General features: G+C 41.0%; 1 protein-coding gene across 3 annotated transcripts in view; it reads right to left on the bottom strand.

The window, feature by feature from the left end:
- The window catches only part of DPP10 (dipeptidyl peptidase like 10), a 433,982-nt gene that overhangs the window by 236,454 nt on the left and 170,003 nt on the right, over nucleotides 1–27,525 (bottom strand). The window contains exon 1 of one of the 3 annotated variants that reach the window (XM_064717807.1): nucleotides 6,433–6,760. The exons of the other annotated variants lie outside the window; for them this stretch is intronic. Within the exon in view, the coding sequence (XP_064573877.1) occupies nucleotides 6,433–6,504 (72 nt within the window). The 5' untranslated portion in view covers nucleotides 6,505–6,760. Of the gene's footprint in view, nucleotides 1–6,432; nucleotides 6,761–27,525 lie in introns of those variants that run through there. 3 annotated transcript variants of the gene reach the window in all.

Genomic DNA, 27,525 nt, shown 5'->3' with positions numbered 1-27,525 from the left:
GGTTAGCTAATCACGCGACCCCTAACGCTGGAGCCATATCCCATATCACCGGCGGGTGGTCTCACGGGGGTTCGCCCCATCCACATTCAGGAATTGCTGATGATGCTGTGCGCCAGGTTACTCATTAATCCAAAAGCAATCCTGGTGGATTCTTCTGTTTGAAGTTTGGTAAGCAGGGCAAACAGGAAAGAGAGATAGGGATAGGGGAATTGACGAGCTAAGCATGTTCAGAGCCAACAATGTCAAACTGACCCTAAGAGCCTTGCCAAGCCATGGGGACCAAGCCAAGTACACCGGGAATTGACCATATTAGGATAGGAGTTCAAAGGTTTAAAGAGGAAGACTCATCAGGAGACCCCTGCCAATGATGAAGGCAACCGGAACGGCCACCAAAAAGATCCTCAAAAGGGATGTCTCCGCCCACACCACGCCTCTTATGAATATGCATGCAAAGACATGATTATGTATGTGATATGATGTAACCCTGCACCCAAAACTGTATAAAAGCCTGCTTCTGTCATGAGATATTCAGAAACCCCTTTTGTGATTTCTCCGACGCGTCGTAATAAAATACCTCCTGTCTATGCTGACTTAAATAGAGTCTCTTAGGCAGTTATTCTTGCCTTTTGGGGCAAAATTCGGCATCAGCTTAAAGAGTTCCTCCCTCTTGTTAATTGTCAAAATAGTTTGCCAGAAGCAATACTTTCAATTGGAAGATGCTGGAAAAAAACACAGGGTTTCTAAAAATAGCTAATACAATAGGTATGTTCAAATATCTGAGGCTACTATGTAACCTACAGCATGCCTGTAATTCTTTCTAACACAGAAGAGCCAAAAAGATTGCTCTGTTTTACAGTTTTTGATTTACTGCATTAGGTAATCCCTTTAATCCACCTGCAAGCAGAGGGCTCTGCATGCAGGAAATTCAGGTGCTGTATGACGCTGCCCAGGTCCCCACATGCTGTTCTGCAAGCAAGGCACACTGCAAAAAGGCATGGGAACCATGAGGGGAGGGTACCACGAGCAAGAGAGCATCAGCATGACCACCCTGCCCTGTGTCCATCAGAAGAGATAATTTGTGTTTGTGCCCCAGGGCAGAGGCTGGATAAAGGACTGGAAGGGTCTTGGTGAAGTTTTCTGCATTAGGAAAGTGAGTTTCTGACCCTTGTTGGACACTCATCACTTGTGAATTTGAGGGGTACAGAGAAATACCCCCATGTGTGTAGTGGTGTTCACAGGGGTCCCAGGATGAGGGAAGAGATGAAAATCTTGACTCCCTGTTTCAGAAGGCTGATGTACTATTTGATGATATATATATATATTATATTAAAACTATACTAAAAGAATAGAAGAAAGGATTTCATCAGAAGGCTTGAAAGGAAAGGAATGGAATGGTAATAAAAGCTCCTGACTCCCAGAATCAAAGATGCACTTGTTGCATTCCACAGCAGCAGATAACTATTTTGTTTTTCTTCTCCTCTGAGGTTTCTCAGCTTCTCAGGAGAAAAACCCTGGCAAAGGGATTTTTCAGAAAATATCATAACTACACATGTGCTCTGCAGACACTGAAACACTTGTGTGGCTCAAGCTCCTTGAGATTGTGCACACACTCAGAGCAGGTACCAGGTGTCACAGACAATGATGCTCCTCAATTACCAATCAGGAACATCTCACCAAAACCAGATCCTGCTCACCCCTGCCCCGTGGAGCTCAGAGCAGAAGACAAGAACTGCAGTGAAGGTGGAAGACAAGCTTCAGGCTTTTTGTGCCAATCACCAGCATCAGTACACGGCTGAACTACATGGAAACAGTCACAGGCAAAGAGAAAGGGAGTAAAGGCCACATGTACTATCTGAAAGATGACACATCTGTGCCTTCCTCTAGAATCTGAATCCTGAGCAACATTACAAACCACCACAGGTAACACATTTTCCTATGAGCTTCTTGTGAAGCTGGTCACACAGTCAACAGATACTGCAAGCCTGTCATCCCCCTTCTGGATCCAGCAAAGATACAGTGGGGCCTCTGTAGGATGTAGTGACAAGAGTTTAAAAGTTTATGTTAATATTCAAAAAATAACTCTTTATGAAATATTCAGGGCATAATAATGTAACCTTATTTTACCACTACTACTGTCTTTTCTTACCTACTGCATATGACATGGTGTTGAACCTTGTTGAAAGCAGAAAGTTGGGTAAAGCACCACAACAAAGCAAGGTAAAAGTTCCACCAGGCTGGTAAGCAGGAAAAATGCAAAGTCACTTTGGATTATTCACTACAACTGAATTTCTTATTTCAGCCTGAAGCCAGCTCTGCACACAAGCAGGAGGAGGAGACATGAATTTGGCCACCTGATTGAATCTTTCCAGGACTGGAACTGTTGTGTGTATGTGATTAAGAGTTCAAGTTTCCTCCTGACCCACCAAGCTCAAACTGACCCTACTGGGGCAAGGGAGAGCCCTTTCACCTTGATAAAATCATAGTAAGGTGAATCATCATGATAAAATCTCATTAAGGTGAATATTGCTCTGGACAGACACAGCCATCCATCAGTGTTTCTTCCACTACAAGATCAGTCCAGTTTTGGGAAAAGACAAAAAGCAATGAAGAAAGACATAAAAAACCAAATTATTTTGGCTTTAGGGACTGAGAAAAAAAAATGCAGATAATTGTCTTTTATTCAGATGTACTTTTAGAATGTGCCACTTGTCTGGTGACCACCAAAACTGGTCCTGAGACAGAAAAAGTCAACTCCTGAAATCAAGACAGTCAATAAAACAGTAGTCAGTTGTCCTTGGTTTTTCACTAAACATGTAATTTAAATGCTTACCAAATAATGTCCCAATTTAGTACAACACATCTGATTTGACTTTGCCTGTTTTAAAGAAAAATAATGTAGTAGATTCTAAAATTATATACAGTAAAAAATCTGTAAAAAAACAAAACAAAACAAACAAAACAAAAAAACCAAACAAAACCCCAAAATCAAAACAAAACCAAATAAACAACAACAAAAAACACCACTTTTTTCTGCTTTAAAATCAATTTTAAAAAGACATCAGGTTGAGAGAGTAAAAGAGGCTCAGGAGAAAATTATAAATTTCAAAGGTCTGTCTTCTGCACACACAAAGAACAGCAAGCAGCACCAGGTGGTGCAGATCATCTGGCTTCTTGTAAACAGACTGAAGCCTCACAAAGGTAATACCTAGAGGAATTATCTCAGTTTTTCATCTGCAAAGACAGAAACATTCATCACCTAGCAAGTCATTCAGGTACATTATATTTTTCAAATATGTTGTGTCCACTGACTACCAAACTGTTGTGCCTTCTAAAAAAGATCACTAAACATAATTGTCCAAGACCCCAAGACAGTTCTTAAGAGCTACAAGATGAAAAACACTCATTTTTGTCCTCTAAGGGGAACTGAAGGAGCCACATTAACTTCTGTCACAGCACTGAGCACTTGGATAGAGCATTCCAGAAATACAGATAATTTACAGCTATTTTCCTTTCTGCAGATATATCACCTGAATGTAAAACTGTAATTTTTGCAATAAATATGACTCATCATTCAGCAGCGAGGTGAAAATAAATCTGGCTAATTTATCAAACCCAATGCCAAAACATCATTAGCACTGTTAATGGAAGTTGTTATTGGATGCCTTGTCCCAGGGGAGCCTTGGTCTAAAAGTACTATGAGAGGAAGTGTTGGATATGAAATTGTATCCAATTATTCATAAGGTGATGGCTGTGGATGCTTCAGTCAGTCAATCCAAGTTTTATTTAAACTAGCCTGCTGTGATCTGAAATCCCATCTTGGGTCACAAGCCTATACATTTACCAGAAATGCTTCCCCTTTGGTATGACTGCTCTCAGAAAAGTCTTTGGGATCAAGGAAGAGATTTACACTTAGAAGATCTTGGTACAACTCCTTATTTTTTCTAGGACTTTCTACTTCTCCACCAGAAAAGAAGTGCTGGTTGTGCTGCCTCAGGAAACCCTTCTCAGAGCAGACACCTCCTTGTTATAAATAGGTCAATAAACTCCAGGTGTCAAATGCAGAGACACTAAAAATTCACACGAGCTCACTAACACACAATGTGAAATGTGAGTACACACGGATTTATTGAAGGCCCCAAGAAAGATGCATTGTCCATATGAGCAAGCCCATGAGAATGCTGAGGGGTGTGGAAGAGCAGAGTGAACTTTTGAACCCCTTTGCTTCTTCCCCCCATGCTCACCACAGCACCAACTCTGCACTGCAACCCTGAAAAGCCAACAAAAAGCTTTGAAACTGTAATATTCTTTGTCAGGATCACAGCCACATCCCAGTGCTGCACCAAGGATGGTTTCCAGCACAAACCTGAAGTCAGACACAGCCTCTGGTCCAGCCCTGCCCAGGGCTGAGCGTGTCCCATGGATCTTGGCTGCTGCAGAGGGGCATGGATGGACATCCACAATCCTGGCCTCATTCTGCACAGAGCCCACTGCAGGATTCACACCTCTGTGCTTATGGTGGGCATTCAACCCATAGAAAGACTTGCTATCCACTAAAAGCAACATTTTGCATGCCATAATGTCCCTGGCACTTAAGACAACAGGCAACCAAAGCTGATTCAACATCAACTCTAATCAAGAAAAGCAAACTTGGTCTGAAAAATGCAATCCAAATATACAGCACTTCCCACCTACACTTCATTCAGCCAGGCCCACAGACAAACCAGTGGCTGCCACATCCACCACTGAGAGAGGCTGAAACTCCAGAGCACTCAGGCAGTCATATTTCTATATTTAGGATTAAACTCTTAATATTTAGTGTGCTTTAAATTGATATCTTACTGCTGTTCCTCATTACAACCTAAAAAAGGAGTCAAACTGGTATTTTTTTCATACAATATTAATCCTGCTTTGAAAAGATTTCCACCTCCAACAACAATTGCCAATTCAACACCTCTGAACTGAATATAAAGAAATAGAGATTGGTTAAGTTCAAGTACTTTTTATTACATCTAATAGCAGTATCCCTCTAAAGCAAAACAATGTCCTTGAAATTTATGAGCTCCATGAACCTCTGAGCCTATTTAAAATGATCTTCACTTTTCCATAAATTCTACTATTTAAGCACTGGAGGAAGTTACCCATCTATTTCAGATCATGTAACTTAGGCAATTAATTTATTCAAGAAGGATCAAATGGATTATTTTACCAGCATTACACGAAAATGTGCCATAGTGCATACATTTTTGAGCAGGGAGCAGAGCATAAATTTATTTAAAAGAATGGGTTCAGTGATTCTGGACAGAGTCCTCAGATCTGAGCGTGCAGCCTGGCTGTGCCTGCAGGACTGGGTACCGGGGCTGGCTAAAGCAGATCTGAGCCCAGCAGCTTCCACTGCTGGCGCTTTTCACCCAATGCCAGTGTGCTGAAGGAAAGCTCAGCTTTGGATGGATGTGACAAAGAATGAAAACGTGAAATGCAGCTGCCCACGTCCTGCCAGCCCGTTCAGCGAGCCGGAGTTCCGAACCAAAAGCGGCGCGCACGGACAATGTGATGATGTGCAAAAACCCCTCTGCTGGAGTTGGCGTATTTTCCTGGGGGAGAGGGAGAGCTGAGCGCTGCCGAGGGGCTCTCCCGCCGGTACCGAGGGCAGGAGAGATGCTCCGGCTCGACCCCCGCCCGCCCCGGCTACCGGCGGCTCCCCCGGGCAAAGCCCCATCCCTCCCGGTGCCTTCGATCCCGCCGCCCGGGAGCATCGGGCGCAGTGATCTGGTGATGAAAACTTCAATTTTGTGAGGATGACATCCAAGTTCGGCTGCTCGCCGGTACCATGTCTCATACGCCGCCCGAGACTCGAGGCGAGCCGGTGCCGAGAGACACCGGTACCGAGAGCATCCCGCCAGCCCCAGCCCCGCCGGCCCACGGGGCGGCACCGCCGGGCCAAGGGACGTGACCGCCGCCCGGCCGCTGCCAGAATCCCCCCGGGAAACCTCCCCGGCCTTGGGGCCGCTCCGTGCGGAGCGGGCGGCGATGAGGAGCGCCCCGCACCGCCGGCCAGCCCGGGCGCTCCCGCGGTGCCACCGCGGCTCCAGCGGCCGGGGCAGCATCCCCCGCACCGAGCGGCTCCCCCGGCGCAACTCGCGGGGAAGCGGAGCGCAAACTCCTGCGGGAGCCGCTGCTCAACGACATCCCAGCCCCGAAGCGGGTCCGGACCGGGCTGGGTCCCCTCCGGGCGGCCCCAGCGCATTCCCGAGGCAGCTCCGCGGGGCTCCCGGTTACCGCCGGCCGAACCGCCCCGAGGGCGCCCGTGTCCCCCGTCTCCCTCCCGCACACTTTTCTCCAGCTCCGCACAACTTCTCCGGGACGGCGGCCGCCCCCTCCCCGTCCATGCCAGTCCATCCCCGGCCCCTCGGCGCCTCCCGCCGCGGGTCGCACCTGGTCGGGCTGCGGCGGCGGCGGGTTCCCCCTGCCGCCCGGGTGCGCCGGCTGCTCCTTCATGGCTGTCATCGCAGGGGCTCGGCGCGGCGCCTCTCACTGCTGCTGCGGCCCCGGGCACCCCTCCCTCGGCGCCAGCCGCATGACACCAGCCTCCCCTGGAAGTGGCGCGGCGGAGGAGGAGGAGGAGGAGGAGAAAGAGGAGGACGGGCGGGGGGCGCGGAGCCGCCGCCGCGGCAGCGCCGCTACCGCAGTGCCCGGCGCGCCGGAGCTCAGGGGGCGCCCGGCCCCGCCGTGCCCCGCACCGGGGGCGGCCGCGCAGCAGCGCCGGGCACCGCGGCCGCGGAGCGCCCCGAGCGGGCACGCTGCGCCCGCCCGCCCCGCTCCCCCCGCTCCGCCCGCGTGGGCCGGCCCGCCGCCGCCAGCAGGTGTCACAGCCGCTCCCGCCGGCCCGGGAGAGACCATCCGCGCCCCCGCCACGGGGGCGTCGCTGCCGGCTGCGGCCGCGCCGCCGAGACCGCCCCGCGACCGCCCCGCCGGGACCGACCCCGCCGCTGCTGCTGGAAACACCAGAGGGGATAAAGGGGAGGAAAGGGTGAAGGAGCCCGGCTACGCTGCTCGCTTGCTGAAACGCTTCTGGTGCCAGGGAGCGCCGGACTCGCCGGCAGGGCAGGAGCTGCCCCGCCGCTGTCCAGCCCCGCCAGGCGTTTCAGCAGCCAGCGGCCAAAGGCGCATCCCCGGCTCTGCTGGAAGGAATGTTGCCAGCCCCGGACTGGGAGGCTCGGCATGGGGCACCACAATCCTGGTTTGCGCCAAGACACTCATCTTGGGAAGCCCAAGGTTTTGAAAGGCGTTCCAAGGACCGTTTCAGCTGAACTCATCATAGGAGGTCCTGATATGGGAACTGGGAAAAACGGGAACATCAGGGAAGACCATAGGGATCCAGTTTATCCTGTGTCCATATCATCAGGTAGCTTCAATAGGTGTTCTATGCAAGGATGAATGAAGGAGACCATCTCCAATTTGACTCTAACCATCAAGAAATAAATAGCTGAACTGTAAAGACAGATGCTGACTCAAGACATAGTGAACACAAGTCTTTGTAAGAGAAAAGAACCTCAAACCCAGGCAGGTGGAACACCCAGGCTTGGGCTGGGCTGCCTGGTAATTCAGGCTGGTTTCAAGCCCCATGACTCAGGGGGATGCCGAACACAGGACTGTGTCCAAGCAGGAGATGGAGCACTGGGATGGGAACAAGTGGCTGGCAGGAGAGAGCCCCAGCATTCCCAGTCAGCCTGGGTCTCGGGAGGCTGAGAGGTAGAAGGAAAGCTGTCAGCACACAGTGAGAGGAGCTTTTGATCATTTTTAATATATTTTTCATCAAACCTTACAAGAAAGGTCGATTCTGACTGGATGGTGAGCATAATTAATAGCAGTGACAGAGATCTAAGATTTCAGCCTGTGGTGGGAGTTGTTTAAAAGGGACAGGAAGATGACATGGGACTGAGGAACTACACACCAGGCAGCCACAGAATAGAGAACTGAGTGTTTCCACCTTCCACTATCACCCATTGCTGTGTTGACTCTTCCACCAGTCAAGAGGCACAAAAAACCCTAAGGAAATTAACTTTGCAAGCATCTAGACAAAAACTAGATGATGACTAATAGCCACCATTAATTTGTCAAGAGTTTATCACGTCAAACAAACCTAATTTCTTTATTTAACAGGCTAACAAGCCTGTCAGCAGGAGAGCAGTGAATGTCACCTAGATTGACTCACAGGGGCTTCCAGCACTGTCTTCCAGGACAGTTTCATCTGGCAGAGAATAATATCATCTAAATAAAACTAAAATATCCACAAAACTATTTTTCCAGCATCATTTTCATTTGCTCCTGCCAGTGCTGGCAGGGCAGCTGTTGAATACAGGAGCCAAGGCCAGGGAGTGCACAGCAGCACAGACATGTAGCCAGGAGAATCAGAAGTGTGGCAAGAGCATGTTCTAAAGGAAAACAGAAAATTACCTGGATTGGTTAGTCTAAAGGAAAGAAAACTGGGAGCTGATATGGAAACTATGTTCAAATGCTTAAAAAGTGCTACCAAAGAATGAAAATAATCTTGATTATTGTCTAAATGTCTCTCTGGAGAAATATGAGTACAATTGGTGATGCCTGGAGTAGGAGAACTGTCTAAAATAACTGATTCAATCTCTTCTTGTTGCTGACTTTATGATCCCTCTCCAGCAAAACACTGAGGGCCACCACAGCCCCCTGCATGAGACCCAAGTACAAGATTGTTCTCACTGCACAGCTGCTTTCTCTCAGCTCAGGAATCAGCATCAGAATCCTGAGTTCCTGTGCTTCTATTGACCCCATCTCTTTCCTTACATGTCTATTTATCTCCCTTTTACATATCTATTTTCTCTCTTATAATTCATTATTTCTCATCCCAGCTGCTCTCAGCCCTGCCCCTTTACTTCCTTGCCCTCTGCTGCTGTCTCATTTTATTTTAACATTTGCACCATGCAAAGAAAAAGCAAAAAGGGCAGCAAAGGTGGCATCCTGTGCACTCCCATGCCGATTGCCCTGCTTTACTTCCACAGAGCAGCCTTCATTGCCTTCATTTTGGCTGCATTCTGTTGGACCTGGGGTCTTGTTTGCTCTGAGCAATGTGAGAGACTCAGATTTTGCCTGTGGCCTCTAGGTGCTACAGTAATACAAATAATAAGCCTTAGAAGCAGACATGTTCTGATTCATGCTGTTTATGGCACAGGTCTATTGCTACTCAGCTAATTATTGGGCCCTCATCAAAGCTGAAGAATTCTAATGATTTAGGGTTTGAATAGGCATGTTTCAATCAAGATTACTCCCAGCTTGTTTTCAATAAGACCCATTGTGATGGAGTTCCACTGTTAATCAAGAAGGAAAAAGACATCAGCAGTCATTTAGCTGAAGTTTGGTTATTCATCAACAATATATTCACTGTGAGGTTTTATCACTCTAATGGATTGAGATATGCAGCACAAGCTTCACAGAGGTTGTGCATGCTGGATTGGGTTTTCATAAATAAATTAGAATTATGGGGAAAAAAAGTATTTTTGGGGAAAGACTTTGGGAATCGGCTATATACACAATGATTCTTATAAAGCTTCCTAAAACCAAGGCTAATACTCTTATTTACAGCACTCATTCTTACCTTTCATCAATAATTCTGAATGTTGGTTCATTGGTTTATAGTATTGATGCTTTGGTGATATTTAATAAATTCACCAGTTTTCACTAATGCCCACATCAATTTTTATTTAGGACTTTTTTTGCAAATTACTGCTTAAAAGTCATTTGCCTGGGCTGTTTAAAGGAACAGACATTTTTCATCCATTAATAGGACATATCATTGAATCTGGAGCCTGGTACTAAAACTGCTGCCATATGGGTGAAGCAATTAAGTTGTATGGTGTTTATGGTGCTCCTTGTACCATTTTCACCCAAACACCTCATGGTATCACCGGGGAAAGCACCTAAGCCTTGGTTAAAATAGCTGCAGAAAGCCATAGAATTATGGTCTGAATCTGTTCTTTTACATTAATCCACCTTTCAATGGCAATTTTATCTTTGTAACTTCTCCATCTTCACACATGAGATTTGGGTGCATGAGTCAAAACACAACATGATTATTTTATCTTCCACATAAGCTGAAAATCAGCTCCATCAGAGCATTATCCAGTCATTGCAGCTTGCAGCACACCATGACTCAACCACACATATGTTCTGTTGACACAGCAGACTAATGTGCAGTAAAAATTTTGGACAGAAAGCCAGGAAACTGTTTAAAAAGTAAAGGGGCCAGACATATGTGCAAAAAGAAAACAGCACAGGCTGCCATATGCAAGGGCAATTGTCCCTTTTGTCCCTGAAGGAACCCTGGTGGGGTTTCACTCTCCTGGCCTGTCACCCTTCAGGTGATGTTGGTGCCCAGGTGCCAAAGGCTGCCCAGGTGTGCCAGGTGTTAATCCCTGCAGAGCCCTGGGACAGGGGCTGGGAGCTGCAGGACAGACAGAAATCCTGGTGATGATAAAGCCCTGGTGATGAAGAGACTTCACTGCCCTGTGTCAGCAGATGCTGCTCAGTAGCAGCCACCAAAAAGAAGAGCACACTGGCACATTGCAGGTCCTGGCCCTTCCTCTGGCAGACAGCTTTGGGTTCTGCTGCTGCTCCAGTGGTGGAGTTTCAAAGAACAAACCCGCATCAGTTTTGTTTTCTGTATATTTTATATGGCTCTCTTTACTGTGCAATTGCAGTGAAGGTGTAAATACTTCCTATTTAAAATCATTCCCATAAAAATAAGAAGCCACCCTTTATGTCCAGCTGAGCCATTCCTACAAAGAATGTCTGGGTTTTTTTTATGATCAAGTCAATTGGTAGAGCACCAAGTCAGGCAGAGTCCAAGAAGAGTTTAGACAATCCCCTCAATCCCTTAGAGCACACACTGTGACTCCTGGGGATGGTTCATGAAGGGCCAGGAGATGGATTTCATCATCCTTGTGGGTCCCTCCCCACTGAGCTTATTCTGTCATTCTGTCATTCTGTAGTTGAGATTAAGACTGCCAATCACATCTAGCCAAGATGTTCAGCACTCAGGCTCTTAAAACTGAAGGGAAAAGACTCTCATCACATCTCCCACAGCCTCTGTGCAGTCCAGCTGATGACTTTATGAAAGCTGCAAGGTCATGGCTTGAGTGCTTGTCGATAGCTTTTTCAAATCAAATCTTATGAATAAACTCTGATTATGGATCTCTGATTCATTTTAAAGCTCTGGCAACCAAGCTAAAAGAAATCCTTGAAATTATAAAGGTGAATTTAAAAATCAAACTAATGTCACCAAAACCCAAGAAAAGTTAAGATGATTGTTCCTCACTTGTGTTTGAAGTGGATTTGTGGGCTTGCAAAAACTAAAGATAGTCCTCCAGAAGAAAACCACTCTGAGTCACATAAAGCTGAAAAACAGACAGATTGTGGTTTTGCACAGAGTGCTTTTTAAATTATGACTTTAAATAACTGAATATTTGAACTTTGCTTCTTAAGAAATTCTTTGATAGAGGGAAAATTCCAGGCACCTTCTGTATTTAGAAACACATTTCATTCTAACACCTGCTTCAGTGAAAAGCCATTTTCTTTGTGAATAAATTGTACTCATGTTTTTCTCTCCTTGTCTTGTTTTAGATAAAACAATCAATGCAAACATTGAGTTAATACAAATAAATGCAAATATATTCCAGCAGGAAAGTTACAAGACTTATTAAAATACACATGCAAATATGTCAATGAAAGTACAGAGAACAAGACCAAGTACAGACAAAAATAACTCTCATTATCCAACAAACAGCATATTCTAGCAATAGTTCAAAGTTCAAAGGGCAGGCTTGACCTGCTCCCAAATTCTCCATGGGCCAACTCTATCCAAATGTATTAATGGAGTTTAAATCCTAATGGCAACTTCCAGCAAAAGATCCAGACCTCACAAGCAGTTCACTAACATGAAAAAGCTATAATATAAATTATTATATTATATTATATTATATTATATTATATTATATTATATTATATTATATTATATTATATTATATTATATTATATTATACTACTGATGCTTATCACTAACACTACTTTCACTGAAGAAAGCAGTCATACAAATCATAGAATAGGCTGGGAAGAGGCAAGACTAGATCTTAGATTTTGAAACATGCATTTCCCATACTCTGACCATTGTGCTGTATCTTTAACTGGGCAAAAGTTACTTTAAGAGCTTCTCACCCATGGTAATCTGTTACAGCAGAGTTTGTGTGTAAAAGCTTTCAGCTTACTTTGTAACTCTTAAGAAGACACACCTGAAACTGAGGGAGAAAATAGTACAATTTGTAGTCAAGACCAGCCTGTACAGTTAAAAAAAATTAAGGTTCACACCTTTAAAATACTCCTAATGAATATTTCTAGTAAAATATATGAATTCAGAAATACTGTGTAACCATATATTTTCAAATCTGTCAACATTTTACAGATTAAATAAATTCAAATTTGGTCAACAAATGACTGGTCTGGGAACTCAGAATTCTCCTTTTAACCTATTAATATAGGTACACATCAGAAATGTGTCTAGAAAAAGCAAAAAGATCACTAGAGCAGCCTCATGGTTAAAACCACAAATGAGAGGCTAATTTCTTTTTCTCCTTGATGGTTGTCACACAGCTGTTCCTCAAAGAACTTCATCTGCATGGATATTCTTTAACAGCAAATGGTTCCCTAAGGATCCCCTATCAGTGGTGAACAACTGATAAAGAACTGAGATTAATATGCAGGCCCAGGTTATGACCTGAATCACAGCTCACAAAAATGCAATTGGCCTATTCAGGAATCCAAGATCACCTTGCTGCTCCTGGAAGACTTGTCAGAGTCGCAGATATTTATTTAACCATGAGGGATGCAGGAAGCAAGCCTCTACAGATTAGGCACTTACTACTAAAAATCACCCAGATTGAATGCTTAAATTCATTTGAGCCAGAGAGAAAACATCCTAATACCAGTAGAAATTATTATCTTCTCCTATTCTAAAATCTTGTAAAAGTCAATATAATTCCTCTGACTCTTTTGATCAAAATTCATTTTTGTAGGCTGATTTTCCTCTGAAGTATTTTCCATCCAGCTCCAATTCACTCTACAAGTAAACCAACAACCCTCATGATGCTGACAGGGATTAAACACCAAATTTCTGTCGAGAATTGTTTTCCTTTGAAACAGAGATATTACTACATGCACTAACATTATGCTGAAAATTACAAAAATCTTCTAACATTGCACACTTTGGGTTTTATAAATGACAACTTCACTGGCCACCATAATTCTAGGATGCTTTAAAACACTGAGAGGAAACAGTGGAGAACAGCAGTGCTTGTTCTCTGTTCATTACCCTTAATTCTGATTAGCAGTCACTGGATAGGGCAGATCTTAGCATCCCACAAGACTTATGACTACATAAAAGGGAAGGAGAAGAGGTTTTGTGTAAAACTGGACAACTGAGCTTTTTTCCATGCTGTTACTGCAATATGAAATGGGGCTGCCACAGAACTTTGTGCTAAGAGCCTGCTCATCACTGCAGATGTTACATAATGAAAGGCATCAGACAGTTGTACAGTAATACATGCATCCATTATCCAAGATTTGTGTAATACCTTTTCCTTCCCAAAGGATCTGAAAATGTTTTACAAACTGATATACAAATTATCCACACAGAAAGCTATTCATCCATCAAGGAAACACAACTACAGCCCAAGGCAAAGCAAAACAACTATGTGAATACATACCAAAAAAAAACTTTAGTAAATGAAGGAAGTATTCTCCAGTCAAGGCTGTGAGGAAAATATTAAGTATACAATATGTGAATATAAAAGAATTAGAAGGAATTTTGCTTTTATAATGCAAATTCTTCAATAAAATACTGTAAGATCTCTCTTGGACATTGGCAATTGCAACATTAAGTGAAATAAGCAAATATTTAAGAATATTAAGTATAGCAATAAGTTCTAAGACTTATAGTTCTATTGACTATTATTATTATTTATGTCTTCCTTCATGTTTCCAAATACTGTTGCTAGATTTAAAAAAAAAATCTATTGATGTAGTCTATCCCAGAAACAGAAGTATCTAGAAAAGAGAGGAATAATTAGGAGAAGACAGTACCTTACTCAGCAATAGTCTGCTCAATTCCTATCAGCACAAGTTAATGCAACCAAGTGTTTGCAAAATAAAAAGCATCACCCCACATGAACCCAGCATTTAGACTGCATTATGGCTGAACTCTCATTTCAGTCCCACGTGTGATTATGGTGACCAGACATTTCATTTGGATCTTATTCTGAGACTTTTCAGCTTGGCAGTCACTTCAGCTCAATGAAGAAGGTGGCAGAGACACTCGAGGGTACTCGAAGTCATGGAGTGTGATTTGAGGCAAAAAGAGAGCTCTTTCCCTTTCAGTACTGGTACCAAGAATCTCTAATTAGAAGCAAAGTATGCAAGGAAAAATGCAGGCAGTGGGAAAATAATCCAGCTGAAGACTGAGAAGGAGGCATTGAGAAGTGTTACAGAAAGTTTGGGATTATTTTTAACTTTGAGAACTGGGCACAAACCTCAGAATTCTCAAGTGTGCTGACAGTGTCCTCTCAGGAGACTTACACAGAATCACATATTGACACACAGATACTTTGATTCCAAATAAATACCTAAAACCCAGCCTCAGCACCATTACTCATCTGGGAGCTGCATTCAGAAACCCTCTTGAGGCTTTTGACAGGCTATTGGGCAGGAGAGGCAGATAAAGAATTGCTGATGCTTCTAACCCTGGAGAATCCAGGAGGTTTGAGAAAAATAAAATGCTATTAAGGAGAAGAACTATCCTTCACATTGGACCCCTAAGCTAGGCTGGTAGAGTGAAAAAAATCACAGAGATGGGCAAAAAAAGGGGATATTATGAAAGTCTGAAATTCTCAGGTCAGCTATTTGCTTGGGAAATTAAAGCAGAATTATAGGAAAGGAAAAAAGGGAACCTCCACTTAAGTATCTAAGGTAGTGATATGTAAATGTCATGAAAATGACAAACAGCTGTAAGAGGCTGAAATTTTTGCACAAGGTCAGTAATGGAAGCAGCACTAGAGCATTAATGGGATGTGCTGTGGAACTGGGATTTTGCTGTAAAAGGGCAATAAATTGTGCAAGAGGAGCAGGACAAGGGAAGGGGAGGTGTTGCCTCTGTATCAATAACACCTCTGCTGGTTCTGAAGTCTGCAGCCCCACCAGCCAGAGGGAATTAATGTCTCCTTGAATGACTGCATAAAGATAAAGGGAACCACAACCAGGGGTGCTGTACTGCAGGGACTCATTCTTTCCCTCTTTAACCTTGAAAATCAAGCACAAGCCCCAGGCTCCACAAACATCCTGAGATTCATGTCTATGTATTGATGGGAGCAATGTGCAGATGCACCCTCAGGATGGATCAGGCAGCAGGAAGGATTTTTATTATACAGTTTATGTCAACTTTCTGAACACAACAGGGACTGTATTTTGTCTTCCAAAAGAAAGGAGAAACGACCAGGGAAATAGAAGGAACATAAAAGAACTGGTTAAGAATCTCAAGTTATTCCAATGAGAAGATTAGGGAAAAAAATGAGAGAAAGGTGAAAGAGAGAAGTCTTCTGCAAAAGCAAACCTCAAAAGAAGAAGGAGAAAAGGAATAAGGCTGATGTTTCCAATACTCCTGTCACACAAAAAAAACCTGAGTCTAGATACTTAACTATATGCTCCCAAATTATGAAGACAAGAACATGTAAATAAAAATATAAAGGAAGTAAACAAATAGATAAATCAACAATCCAATCAACAAATCAATTTCACTCAGAAATATTTGAGGCTTCAGCCATCTCTGAACTATTTAAGAGAAATCTCTGAGAAGTTCAAAAAGACTGGGTAATTCTGGTGGATTGGAGAATGGCAAAAACTCTAAGGAAGGATTGAATAAAGTTCACACAAGCAGCTTCGTTGTTAGGTCTCAAAAAAGAAAAAAATATATACCTAAAAAACTTAGGTTTATAGACAATAAGGTGATAAAAAAAAGCCAGCATTAATTTATCCTGACAAGATAATATCCAGCCCATCTCATTTCACTCAACCAACAAACCAGGCATAATCAGGACAAAGTGCTCCAAGACATCAAGAACAATACCACATGATTTTCTTGTAAGAAAATTAGATTTAGATGAAATTATTGTTGCACAGCTGTTTGATAAGCTGTGTGAAATATCAGTTCCTAATACTGAATTGTCAAAAGGGGAAGTAGTTTCAATTAGGGACTCTCAGGGACCTTTCCTGCAAGTCCATCACTATTCATCACTGTTTCAGCTTTTGGAGTGCTCTTACAGACAGTTAAGAACAGAATCAGAATTGGAAACAGCCTGTAAAAATGATCGAAAATCAACAATGTGAAACTCAATCAAGAAGTGTGTGAAGTGCTACCCACACAGAGCTGAAATCTGAGCAGAAAAGCAACAGGAGGATGAGCTGCAGCACAGAAACAGCACAGAAACATTGTCCCTTGCCCCACCTTGCAGTGGGAATCATCAAATCATGGAATGTCCTGAGCTGGAAAGGACCAACAAGGATGGAGTCCATGATCCATGAGCTAAACAGGACTCTGCAGCTGATGCTGTTACCCAAAAACCACTTCTCAATCCTGAGAGAGATGAAGAGCAGGGCTTATACATACGCCAGCAAAACCAATATTTGATCTGATTAATATTGATCTTGTGGGTCTGTTGTTAATTTTGGTCACTGCACTACCAAAACAAAAAAAAAAAGAAGAAAAAAAAAAGAAGGTGGGGAGCAACAAAAGGAGTAATTAAGAAAGTCTGAGGAGCAGTTAAAGAAATTTGATTTTTTTTTAATCAAGAGAAAACACGATTAGATTTAGCTTCCCTGAATCTAGTTAATCTCCTAGCATGTGATAAAGTGTTAAAAGATATTGGACACCTGGGTTTTTCAAAAGCCTGTTCTGGAGCAAGACAAGCATTTTCACTACAGAAACCACAGGAATGCTTCAGGAGCATGACTTTTCCTGATGATAAGGAATTTCCCTCATTACCAACTGGATCTGAATTGCCCAGGTGCTGCCAGAGTGGTTTTCAGGCACTTCAGGGAAGGAGCAGGAGGAATTTGAGGATTTCCTTCCAACCCCCCGTTTCCAGGTGCTTGGAATTCCCTTCCCTTTCTGTCCCACACTCGTCTCTGCATGGCAGCAGGGCTCAGGCCTGGATTCACTTTCCAGCCACCCAGACTGCTGTATAAATAAACCCAATGACACTTTACCACATACCTGAAATTAAGCACTCGCTTAAGTGCTTTGCTCAACAGCAATATACTTTAAGCACATACTTTAAAACTCTGCAAACTGTGTCTTTATGGCTTTCCAAAGTCATTACAACGGTGACATGGGTCTAAATTATTGCTACACAGGAAGGTAACTGCCTTCTATAAGAAAGAGACCTGGAAAAGGGGAGAAGAATGCAAAAGAAGACTGCTAATCTTCATTTTCTACCTTCACATCATTTTCAGGGCAAACTGATGAAAATTATAGACTTCTGCATAGTCCTGTTTTTAGAGAAATCAGTTGTGATGCCCATTTTATCTTTAATCACATTCACTCAAATATAGGTGACTCAGACTGTAGCACTCCCATACACTCATGGGAATTTAAGAACAAGCTCTTTACCCCTGCTCAAAGAGCTTTATGCAATGTACTCAAATGTAATTCTAAAGCAGAATGAATGGGAGGACTTTCTAAAGATTGGATGTTTTTCAACCAAAAAGAATGCAAAAAACACTAGATGGTTGCCTCAATGCTACCAGCTATGACTGATCTCATAACAACTTTTTTTCAGAGAAGAAAAATACCCATGAGTCCACATGCTTTCATATTTTCTTGTCTGGATCCCTTTTCCATTTCTATCAAACATATCCTTATTTTGACTCTTGGTTTCACACACTGACAGATATTTCAGGTTAGCCAATATTTAGCTGTCTGATCAAAGGACCTTCAACAAAAGATAATCTCTGTGTTTGCTTATAAAGTAGCAGGTAAAAGACATTGCAGGACTGTAATTTACTGTATTACCTGTCACTATGAACAACTTTTTTTTTTAATTGCATACTTTATGGTATGCTTTAAGTGTGTTTAATTACTTGCTGCAGAGTGAAATCTTCACAAGGTTATTCGGTATCATATCTTTCAATTTGACTTTATTTAAAGGAGATGTCTTATTATCTTCCTAATCTTGAAGCACAGTCTACCATGTGAAAAAAATCATATTTAAACACAAAGATTTAGACACTATTTTTCTGAAAATCTGTCACCATTGGATTTTCATGGAAAGAAAGATAGGAAGGGAAAGTCTTTATCTAAAAAGCAGACTGTCAGAAAATTATTAGTAATTCTTAGTGTTCATACAGTCACTGTTAAAAGTGACATTATCAGTGACGTGTCATCAAGAAGAAGAATTGCAAAGCCCCAAAGAAGACAAAGTAATTTGCAAAAGCACAGTAGCCATCACAATGATGCCAAGATAGCTTTAAATGATAGAAATTCGATGTATGTTTATGCACTAAAGAGTCTAAAAAAACACTGGGGTCAGGTCAAACTTTGACATAATTTTCACTACATTAATTATATTTAATGACTAAAAATCGGTGTTTGATAGCACATCCAAAATGATTTATTTCCCACAGAGGATTTGTCCTTGTTTATCATTTCTTGCTCTATAATTAAAATAAATAAATAAATAAATCACAGTTCTACCAGAACCCTCCATTGCTTCATTAAACATGAACAGCTTGAAGTCACATTTTGGAGGTGGTTAATGAAATGGTGTCAATAGGGTTTACACCACCTTATCCAGCAGCCACAACGTTTTACAACATTTTCCCCTCGAAGGAGAAAGAAATAACTCCAAATAACTCAGGTTAATTTTGTTCCTAGGCTCTACTCTGGACAACAATCACCAAAGTTAAAGCCTTTTCCAGGCTCCTGCATTTCTTCAGGGTAACTCAGCTCCAGCCTCAGCCAGCATAACTTGGGAAGCAACAGTCAAATATTCAGACACTAAAACAAAGAGAATCTCCAAATCCTGCCAAAAAAGGTATTTTGCATCGGTACTTAGGTCAGCCTTCAAATGTAAAATTGGGTACCTCATTACAGCAGACATTGTAAGCTATGAATGTCAATTGACTGAAATGACTCAGGTTAAAGGGGCCTCCAGCTCTCCCCAGGTTTGGGAGAACAATTCCCAGTTCCAAAGTGTTACTGAAGCATTAACTTCAGTGCTTCATCTGGAACCACCTGACAAGAAGTACAGTGGCAAACGTGCAATATGTGGATTTTTAAAGCAGAATTATCAGGCTGAGGGGCTCAGCAGTCAGTGAGTCTGGGAGCTGGACCTGGCTTCCTGCCCTTGCAGCACTGGCATCTCTGGGACACCAGGAGTGTTTCACAGCCTCACATCCTGTTCCACCTCCAGAACTATGGCCAAACAGACACCTAATCATTGATTTTCAGACCAAAAGACAGAATAGCTGTAAAGTTCTTTTGTCTTCCTATTCTCCACATAAAACAATCCACCCTTCATCACAAAAATGGGAATAAAACATTCTGAATTTCCATCTTTTCCTCCTGTTAGTGCTCATGAAAGAACACTACATTTATTAAAATGAAAGAACACTACATTTATTAAACCTTTCTTAAGAGCTTGTCAAGTACAGCAATAATCACATTAGAAAATAAGGCTGCAGATTTCAGGATCAATTGTTGAAGTTTTGTTAGTTTGTTGAAGTTTTGTTAGTCTGTTGTAGCATAAATTGTATGCTGGGTTGCCCCTGTGGCACTGAAAGGTGCCACTAAATTTTTGCTACAGCTCAGTTGTTTCTCATTCCCAGGGAATAAAGAGAATCAGCTATGTTAGCCCTGCACAAGATCTCTCCAGTGAATGCTCCAGTGAATGGATGCTCCTGTTCATTTTGTGGTATTACAAATGCCAAATATTGAGCCTGCTTTGCTGTTCTCCTGCATTCTTTGCAGTCATGACATCTCTGTAAAACAAGTAATATCTACATTTAGGGTAGCTCTTCCTGTGAATTTTGAAAGGTGTAAACAAGGGGATAATCAAACCCACAACCTAAGGTTATTATTCTTCCCAAATTGCTCTATTAACTTCTAGCTTCTTTCTATCCTTGAAAATTATTGCTGGCTGGCAGAGAAGTCTATTTCAAATTTTTAAAAAAAAAAAGGAGAACAAAGGAGGAGCAATCCAGTCTTTTGGTAGCATGTAAACAATATCAATTACTTTATATTTCCATATAAAGATCTGATTAACATAGCTCAAGCTTTATAAAAGATGAGAGATAAAAGATATTGGGGAAACCAGCACCTACCACAAGAAAAAAAGCAAATCCTAATAGCAAGAGCAGCTACAAACTTGCTGTACAGGATGTATTACAGGGTGTAAAAAGGGGAACATTTATTTTCTAAGCAAATTCCAAACCAAAAGGCAACAGAAAAGCAGCATTATGTGTATATTCCACACTGTTGTAAAAAATAGTTTATATCAGCTCACTGAGAGCAGCCACAATGTATGGCTGTAGAGCAATAATGATATTATTATTAGGTAAACCCAGCCCTCCATGAAAGATGCATGCCATGGATTTTAATCTATGGGAAAAGCAACGTGCAACAAAAAAATTGAATGCATAAATCTCCAAAGACCCTGAAAATTGGAAAGCATCAGCAGAGGCAATGTGTGAAACAATGAAATAATGAGTCCAAATGAGTCACCCATCACAACAATGCCATTAAATCCCAAGAAAGTGTGACAGCACCAAAATATTTTATTTGAGAGCAATTCTGACTTCCTAAAGAAGATTTCATAAATGGCCACTTGACAATAAGATGAAATTAGTACCATGCACCACAACCTTTAAACAATCCTGCCAAAACTCACAAGTTTCCAGCACTACTGCAGGAAGGAATACCTGTAGGGATGTGTATGGTGAGCAGTGTATTTCTGCCCTGACTTTAATGGAAACAACACTCTCTGTGGACATCATTATGGACAAAGTTGTGTTACACATCATTCCATGAAATGGGGGGGGTTTAACCTCCCTTTCAGTTCTGAAAAGAAGGTTAACAGTCCCACATTTTCATGGCCTGTCTCACCAGACTGAGGGAAAACAGAGAAAAGAGAAATTGGAAGCTAGGACATGAGATAAAACAATGTATCTGATGAGCTGTGATTTTATTTCAAAATACTGACAACAGTGGACTTCTGATCAATGAAGCTACTGCACGAAATCAGCCTGAAACTTCCACTGTTGGCACAAAAAGCTAACAGAGCCTGTCTGCAGCCAAGATAAAAGAATTCTGCATTTATTTATAGTGACTCTTAAATTAGTTACTGAATGCTCAGATCATGGGAAAAGAAATAAAAAGATGCATTTGGTTTTCTTGCTCTAAGGCCTGAAGGTACAGAATGTCACATGGGATAGATGTGATGTCCATCCTATAGACATGCAGGTAGATTTCCTTTTATGAAAGAAAATGCTGTTTCATTGCTCTAAACCAACAGACACATTCCAAGATTTTCTAGCAATGGGCAAAACCCACCATCAATAGAACCAGATTATATAAGAAATAATTTCTGAGTGTTTTTTAGACTGAGTAAAAAAAAAAAAAAGTAACAGTTCACTTCTTGAAATACAACTAAAAATATTTGTAAAATATTTGTTGCATCTCTGCTGTATCAGTGAAATTACAGGTTCACAGATTAATTTGTCCCAGATGGCAAACCTCATTGCCCTCAGAGGAAATCTCAGGTAATCACACCAAAATACCAAAATAGAGAAGAAAAGGCCACACCTTGATCACTGTAGGTCTGAGAATGATGCAAATAATGAAAGTGCCTGAGCTAAATAAACATTGTGCAATTTGTGCATGAACTCAGAGTGATCACTTCAGACCTTTGCTTTCTCTTTCATTGTGACTGAGCCCTCCAGGACTCATGGCACTCCAACATGTAGGGGCCATTTATTAAAGAGGAAAGAAAAGCAACTATTTCCTCCTAAATTACTGCTTGGTCATAAACACACTCCAATTCTTCAACATAATTTAATGTTCTTATTAAAGTTACAGGAAATGGCTAATTGTGTGGGTAATGTTTTTAGTTGTGCTTCATTAAATAATGTTCAGTATTTATCTCCAGATAGGTTAGGTAAGCACATAAACAAACCACAGTAATTTATATCATCCCAATGTGAAAAGAAAGAAGACATCAGAGATCATTTAATAAGACAGAACATCCCTGTGAATCCAGCATCACAAATAAAACTTTCACACCATTTACATCAGAGACAGTGCTGGTGTCCTATAGTGAAGACAAAGACTCAAAAAGGAGCCTGAAACACTCTATTCACAAAGTCATATTGAGGTAACCATAAATGATATAGAATATTTATTCCCTTTTCAGGTACACTAATCTCAATCAGCTGATTATGGTTTCTTGTGTCCCAACAGGTTGATTTATCCAAGGGGACACTACAAAAATGAATAAATATTTTACAAATTTTAGTTTTCAAGGAAAACTTTTAGAGCAAATGTGAACATAACACATTTAAACTGGTCAAAAACTTATTTATCAAAACCAGTTGTGACATCAAAACAGTTGTCCCAGCCTTGAAACCATGCAGGCACCCTTCAGAAAACAAATCCTGATTTGCATCTCTTTCCTTCCTGTCCCCTTTTTTTTCCTCTCATATGACACAGCACAAGCTCTCAATCTAACACATTTTCTTTGGAAGGGGTAGGATTTTTAAAATCAAGGTTTTAATACCAGGTGCACCATGAAATTTCCAACATTTTACAAAAGAAGAACATGAGGTAATAGAGATGGGCATAAAGCTCACCTTCCTGTCTGCATCTTTTGTGCTGAGAGATTTTCAGTCATATTTATTCTAATGGGCTTCAAACTTCATCAAAAAAATTGCCAAAAGCTCTTTTGGTTTTAAACTTAATTTGCCTCATAGAGTTCTTCCTAGAAACATGTTGATCTTCCCCAAGATTTTGTTAGGCTAATGGAAAAATAGAAATCTCTCATTAAAAAAAATAACTTAAAAAAATGACAAGATGCAATCTCACTATGATTTTTAAAGTCAGGAACATAATGGGACTCTCTAAGTGTGAAACCAAAACAAGAGCTAAATGAGTCAAAATAAAACACTACCTTAGCAATTTATTTTTACTTAACTGGAACAAATAATTACATTTGAGAAAAAATACCTCTAAAATTGTTACAGAAAATGACATATTCCTATAAAAATCATTTGGTTCCAACCAAGCTGCCTTTTCTGATTAAAAATTGCCATTTGGAAATATTTCACTCAATTATTCCTAGTTCAAAACCAGCAGCCTCTACTTAAGTATCTCCTAAATGTTTACTTATTGAGCTAAGGGACAACTTCACTGATCAAAGTTTATCCTGGGGATATTCCAAAGAAAATAAACAAGGAATGAATTTATCATGCTGTTTATAACGACAAAGTGTTGGTATTTGTGCCAATATCACCTGTAAATTTCTAGATGTAGCAGCTTAGTTACAGCTAATAGATATTGAAAATATGCCACTGATCAGTCTTGGATATCTTCCATTGGTAGAAGCATTTTATTCTCTGATTTAAAAAAAGCCTTATGGCATTGCACTTGCTGAAAGCAACTGCCTACTTAAACTATTCTCAAACTTATTCAATATCCTTTATTATTAGGAACTCATTATGGAAACTATTCCACAAAGTTTAAAACTTCTTTAATGTTTAATTGCATTTTTGATCATTAATTATATCTGCAGATAGACAGAACTTTTTAAATCTTAATTTTCTCATTTAAGTTTGAAATAGAGTTTGCTACCCAATAAATTTTATTTTAGTGCAAAGACAAGGCCTATGTATTGATGAACCTTTTAGAAGAAACCCGCAGCTCAATCAGAATAAAATTCTATTTATCTACCATTTCATAATACGAGAATGAAAAAGTCATCTTTGCAGCTGAAATTTTGAGTTCACTGGAAACCATCTTTAAGATTTATTATTTATACATTTTATAATAGAAACTGTGACATAAAGACTTTTTATTTAGAAATATCTGCTACAAAAGAACATCCACTGAACTTGCTAGTGAAAGGAGAGAACTTCTTGTCCTTTATGTCCACTACAAAAATAAGAGTAAGGGGTGTCACAGACATCTTTTATGAAAAATCCTTTCCTTAGGATTTTTCCTCCTGAGAAGCTGAGAGGCCTCAGAAACAAAATGTAAACATTGATTATCTGCTGCTGTGGAATGCAACAGGTGGATCTGTGATTGGCCCATGTTTATAATGTTTATAATTAATGGCCAGTCACAGCCCAGCTGGCTCAGAGAGATTGAGACAGAGCTTTGTTATCATTCCTTCCTATTCTATTCTTAGCTGGCCTTCTGATGAAATCCTTTCTTCTATTCTTTTAGTATAGTTTTAATATAATATATATCATAAAATAATAAATCAAGCCTTCTGAAACATGGAGTCAGATCCTCATCTCTTCCCTCATCCTCTGACCCCTGTGAACACTGTCACAAAGGGGTACAAAGCAAACATTGGCATATGAGTGATGATTGGGATTGATGATCTTGGAGGCTTTTTCCAAACTTAACAGCTCCATGATCCAGGGATATCTCATGGTTTGTGATATTGTCAGAGCCCCTGGTGCAGAGCGCTCCCACCCCAGGTCCCGTGGGGCTCCTTTCGAGCCCTGGGCTCTGGGAAGGTTTGTACAGGGCTCACTGATGGCAGAGCACCAGCATCCCACATCTCCTGGGCTGAAACCACCACCCTTCTCTTCTGGCTTAAATTATCTGAGCTGTGCCTCCACAGACAGGCTGGGACTGAAGAAAAATGATCCTGATGTTGCTGGGTCCTGGCAGGGTGAGAGCCTGGCTGATCTGAGGAGCCCTCTGCTCACAGACACATAACTCACTCTGCCATGGACCTTCTAAACCACAACGTGGGAAAGCTTCTGACACAACAAACAGCAGTTTGTTCCATTCAGCAACAACAACAAAAAAACTTTATTTTCTTTTCAAGTAACATTTACCACAGACCCTTTTTTTAACCAATATCACTCCTAAGAAATGTTCCTTCTTTGTTTCTTTTTCCTCACCTCTATCTTTTACAATGTAAGGAATTGGAATTATCCTATCTGATCCTTGATTAATTATGTTCCTTTACTTGCAGAACTGTGTTATTTTCCAGTATGGCTTATTTAGGAAGTTTAGGCTTATAAACAACAGAGCTGAATATATTAAAAGTCACATGACCTAATTATGATATTTTAAAAAATATAATTTAAAAATACTATTTTTGACAGAAGCTGTTCTGTTAAACTTACATGATTATCTGACAGAAGCTGTTCTGTTAAACTTAGATGATTATCTAAAAGGTTCAGATGTAAGAAGTTTAGCTGGAAGTAGATGGAGAAAAAGGGGGACCAACTTGCCCATACTATTTCTAGAGATGGAAGAGGTGATGGTCAGACAGCCAGTTGTGTATATCCCACTCCTGTGGTTATGACAGAAAAGAAATTAAAAAAAGAAATAAAGCATCCCCAATTTTCCTTCATGCATTCCTAAGGAAGGAAAATGATAAATAATTGGTAACACATTAAAATAACATTAATGAGGAATGCTCAATACTAGGAAGGCTCTGCCGTGTGTGCTTGCTTTTCATGTGCCTATTTAGGTGCCACAAAGTGATGTAAAGTTTAAAGATGGACATTGTATTTACATATGCACTTTGGAGGTTTTTTATTATTCTTAGTCCTACCAAACTGTAGCATTATTTTCAGTGTTCCTGCTACAGTTTGGGCTATGAAGATAGAAGACTCTGGAATAATAAAAATATTATTCACTAAATATTCCTCTGGCTGTTGCTTTACTTCTTAAAAAAAATTAGAAAATTTGCATAGTTAACTCCAAGGGACTCCATTCCATGTCATCTAGAAATACAAAAACATTTTGTCCATTTTTACCCAAATGTATTTGGGAAAACAGCTGCCTTAAGTCAGGCAAGCATAGACTTCATTTTTGACATGAATTAATCCAAAACCAGACAATTATTTTAGATAACAGCATTAAAAAATTGTTCAGGATTAGATAAAAATAACATAAACAGACCATTTTTTGATTTGTAGCTTCAAGAACATTTTTGTGACAGATATGTAATTCCTTATTTTGTGTGCAAAAGCCCCCATGGCTGATAAGCAAAATTAAGGCAGCCATGTACATCTTAGTCACAAGCTTTTCCTCCTGCTAGGAGTACCTCTAAGAACATTTACTTATCAAGAAGTTTTTAGGCAATTTGACTTATTTTGGCAAGTCTGTTACTTTCAGATATTTTTTTGTAGCATCAGAGCTCAGACAGCTCAAACTTACTGCATTTTAACAGAAATATTAAATGGTTCTCACAAATCTTTGCTGAACCCCTCTTGCTCCTGTGTCTGCAGAACCAGGGCTGCCCTTGCTTCACTACTTTTCACCTCATAGCTGAGCACTCACAGAGGCTGGGATTTATGCACCAGCCCTCCCCCTGTACCCTAATTTCACCCCTTTTATGAATCCTGTGTGTTGTTTTCCCTGACCTCCCTTTTCAAGGGAGGAAGGATTGCTTATCAACAGCTTCCACACTGCTGATCTCTGTCTCACACCACTCCTAGCATTTATCCACAGCTTTAAACCAGAGAGTTTCCAGCTGCTGCAGCAGCACTTTGTCCTAAAGAAATAAACAATCTGTTTTCAAACCCAGCCATGGCTGGGACCTGTCCTGACTAACAAACAGCTTTTCCTCGGAGGTGGCATCTGACAATTAAACAGGGCTAATTTCTGAAGATCCTGCTTCATTAAGGATTATTAAGAGATTAACATTTAATCCATTCTAGTACATTAATGATGAGGGTGTGGATAAAATATTGAATCTCATTCCTTTGGGTACAATTCTCTTTCAGTACTTGGGGAGAATAATTGCTGGTAAAAGGGATGGGTTAATGGCGCACCTGTCTGCTATTTGTTTGGTTTTCAATATAAAACAAAACAACAAAAAATCAGACTCAACTGAGTAAGAAGCCTAGAGTTTATGAACAGAAAAAACCTTCAAAGGTTGCTGATCTTTCTCGCACTTCAGTGTTTGTGGAGATTTTGAAACCTCAGATGATCTTCCTGCCTTTCCTTAGGAACACACCCTACCCCTAACACAGCTAGTGATTTGGCTATTGAAAAACATATTTCCTTGGTTTTGAGTTTCAACATGACAGGTTAGGCATTGGAAAACACTGTTTTGAATAAGTTTTGCTGTTTGCCTTGTGAAAGTAAAAAGAAATACTGAAGTAATGCTTATGCCCTTGATTCTTTCAAAAATGAGGCTTTAAGGGAAGGATAAT

The sequence above is a fragment of the Zonotrichia leucophrys genome, chromosome 7, assembly GCF_028769735.1.
Source record: "Zonotrichia leucophrys gambelii isolate GWCS_2022_RI chromosome 7, RI_Zleu_2.0, whole genome shotgun sequence".
Lineage (NCBI taxonomy): Eukaryota > Metazoa > Chordata > Aves > Passeriformes > Passerellidae > Zonotrichia > Zonotrichia leucophrys.
Note: the sequence above shows the minus strand (reverse complement) of the source record. Positions and strands in the feature narration are given on the sequence as shown.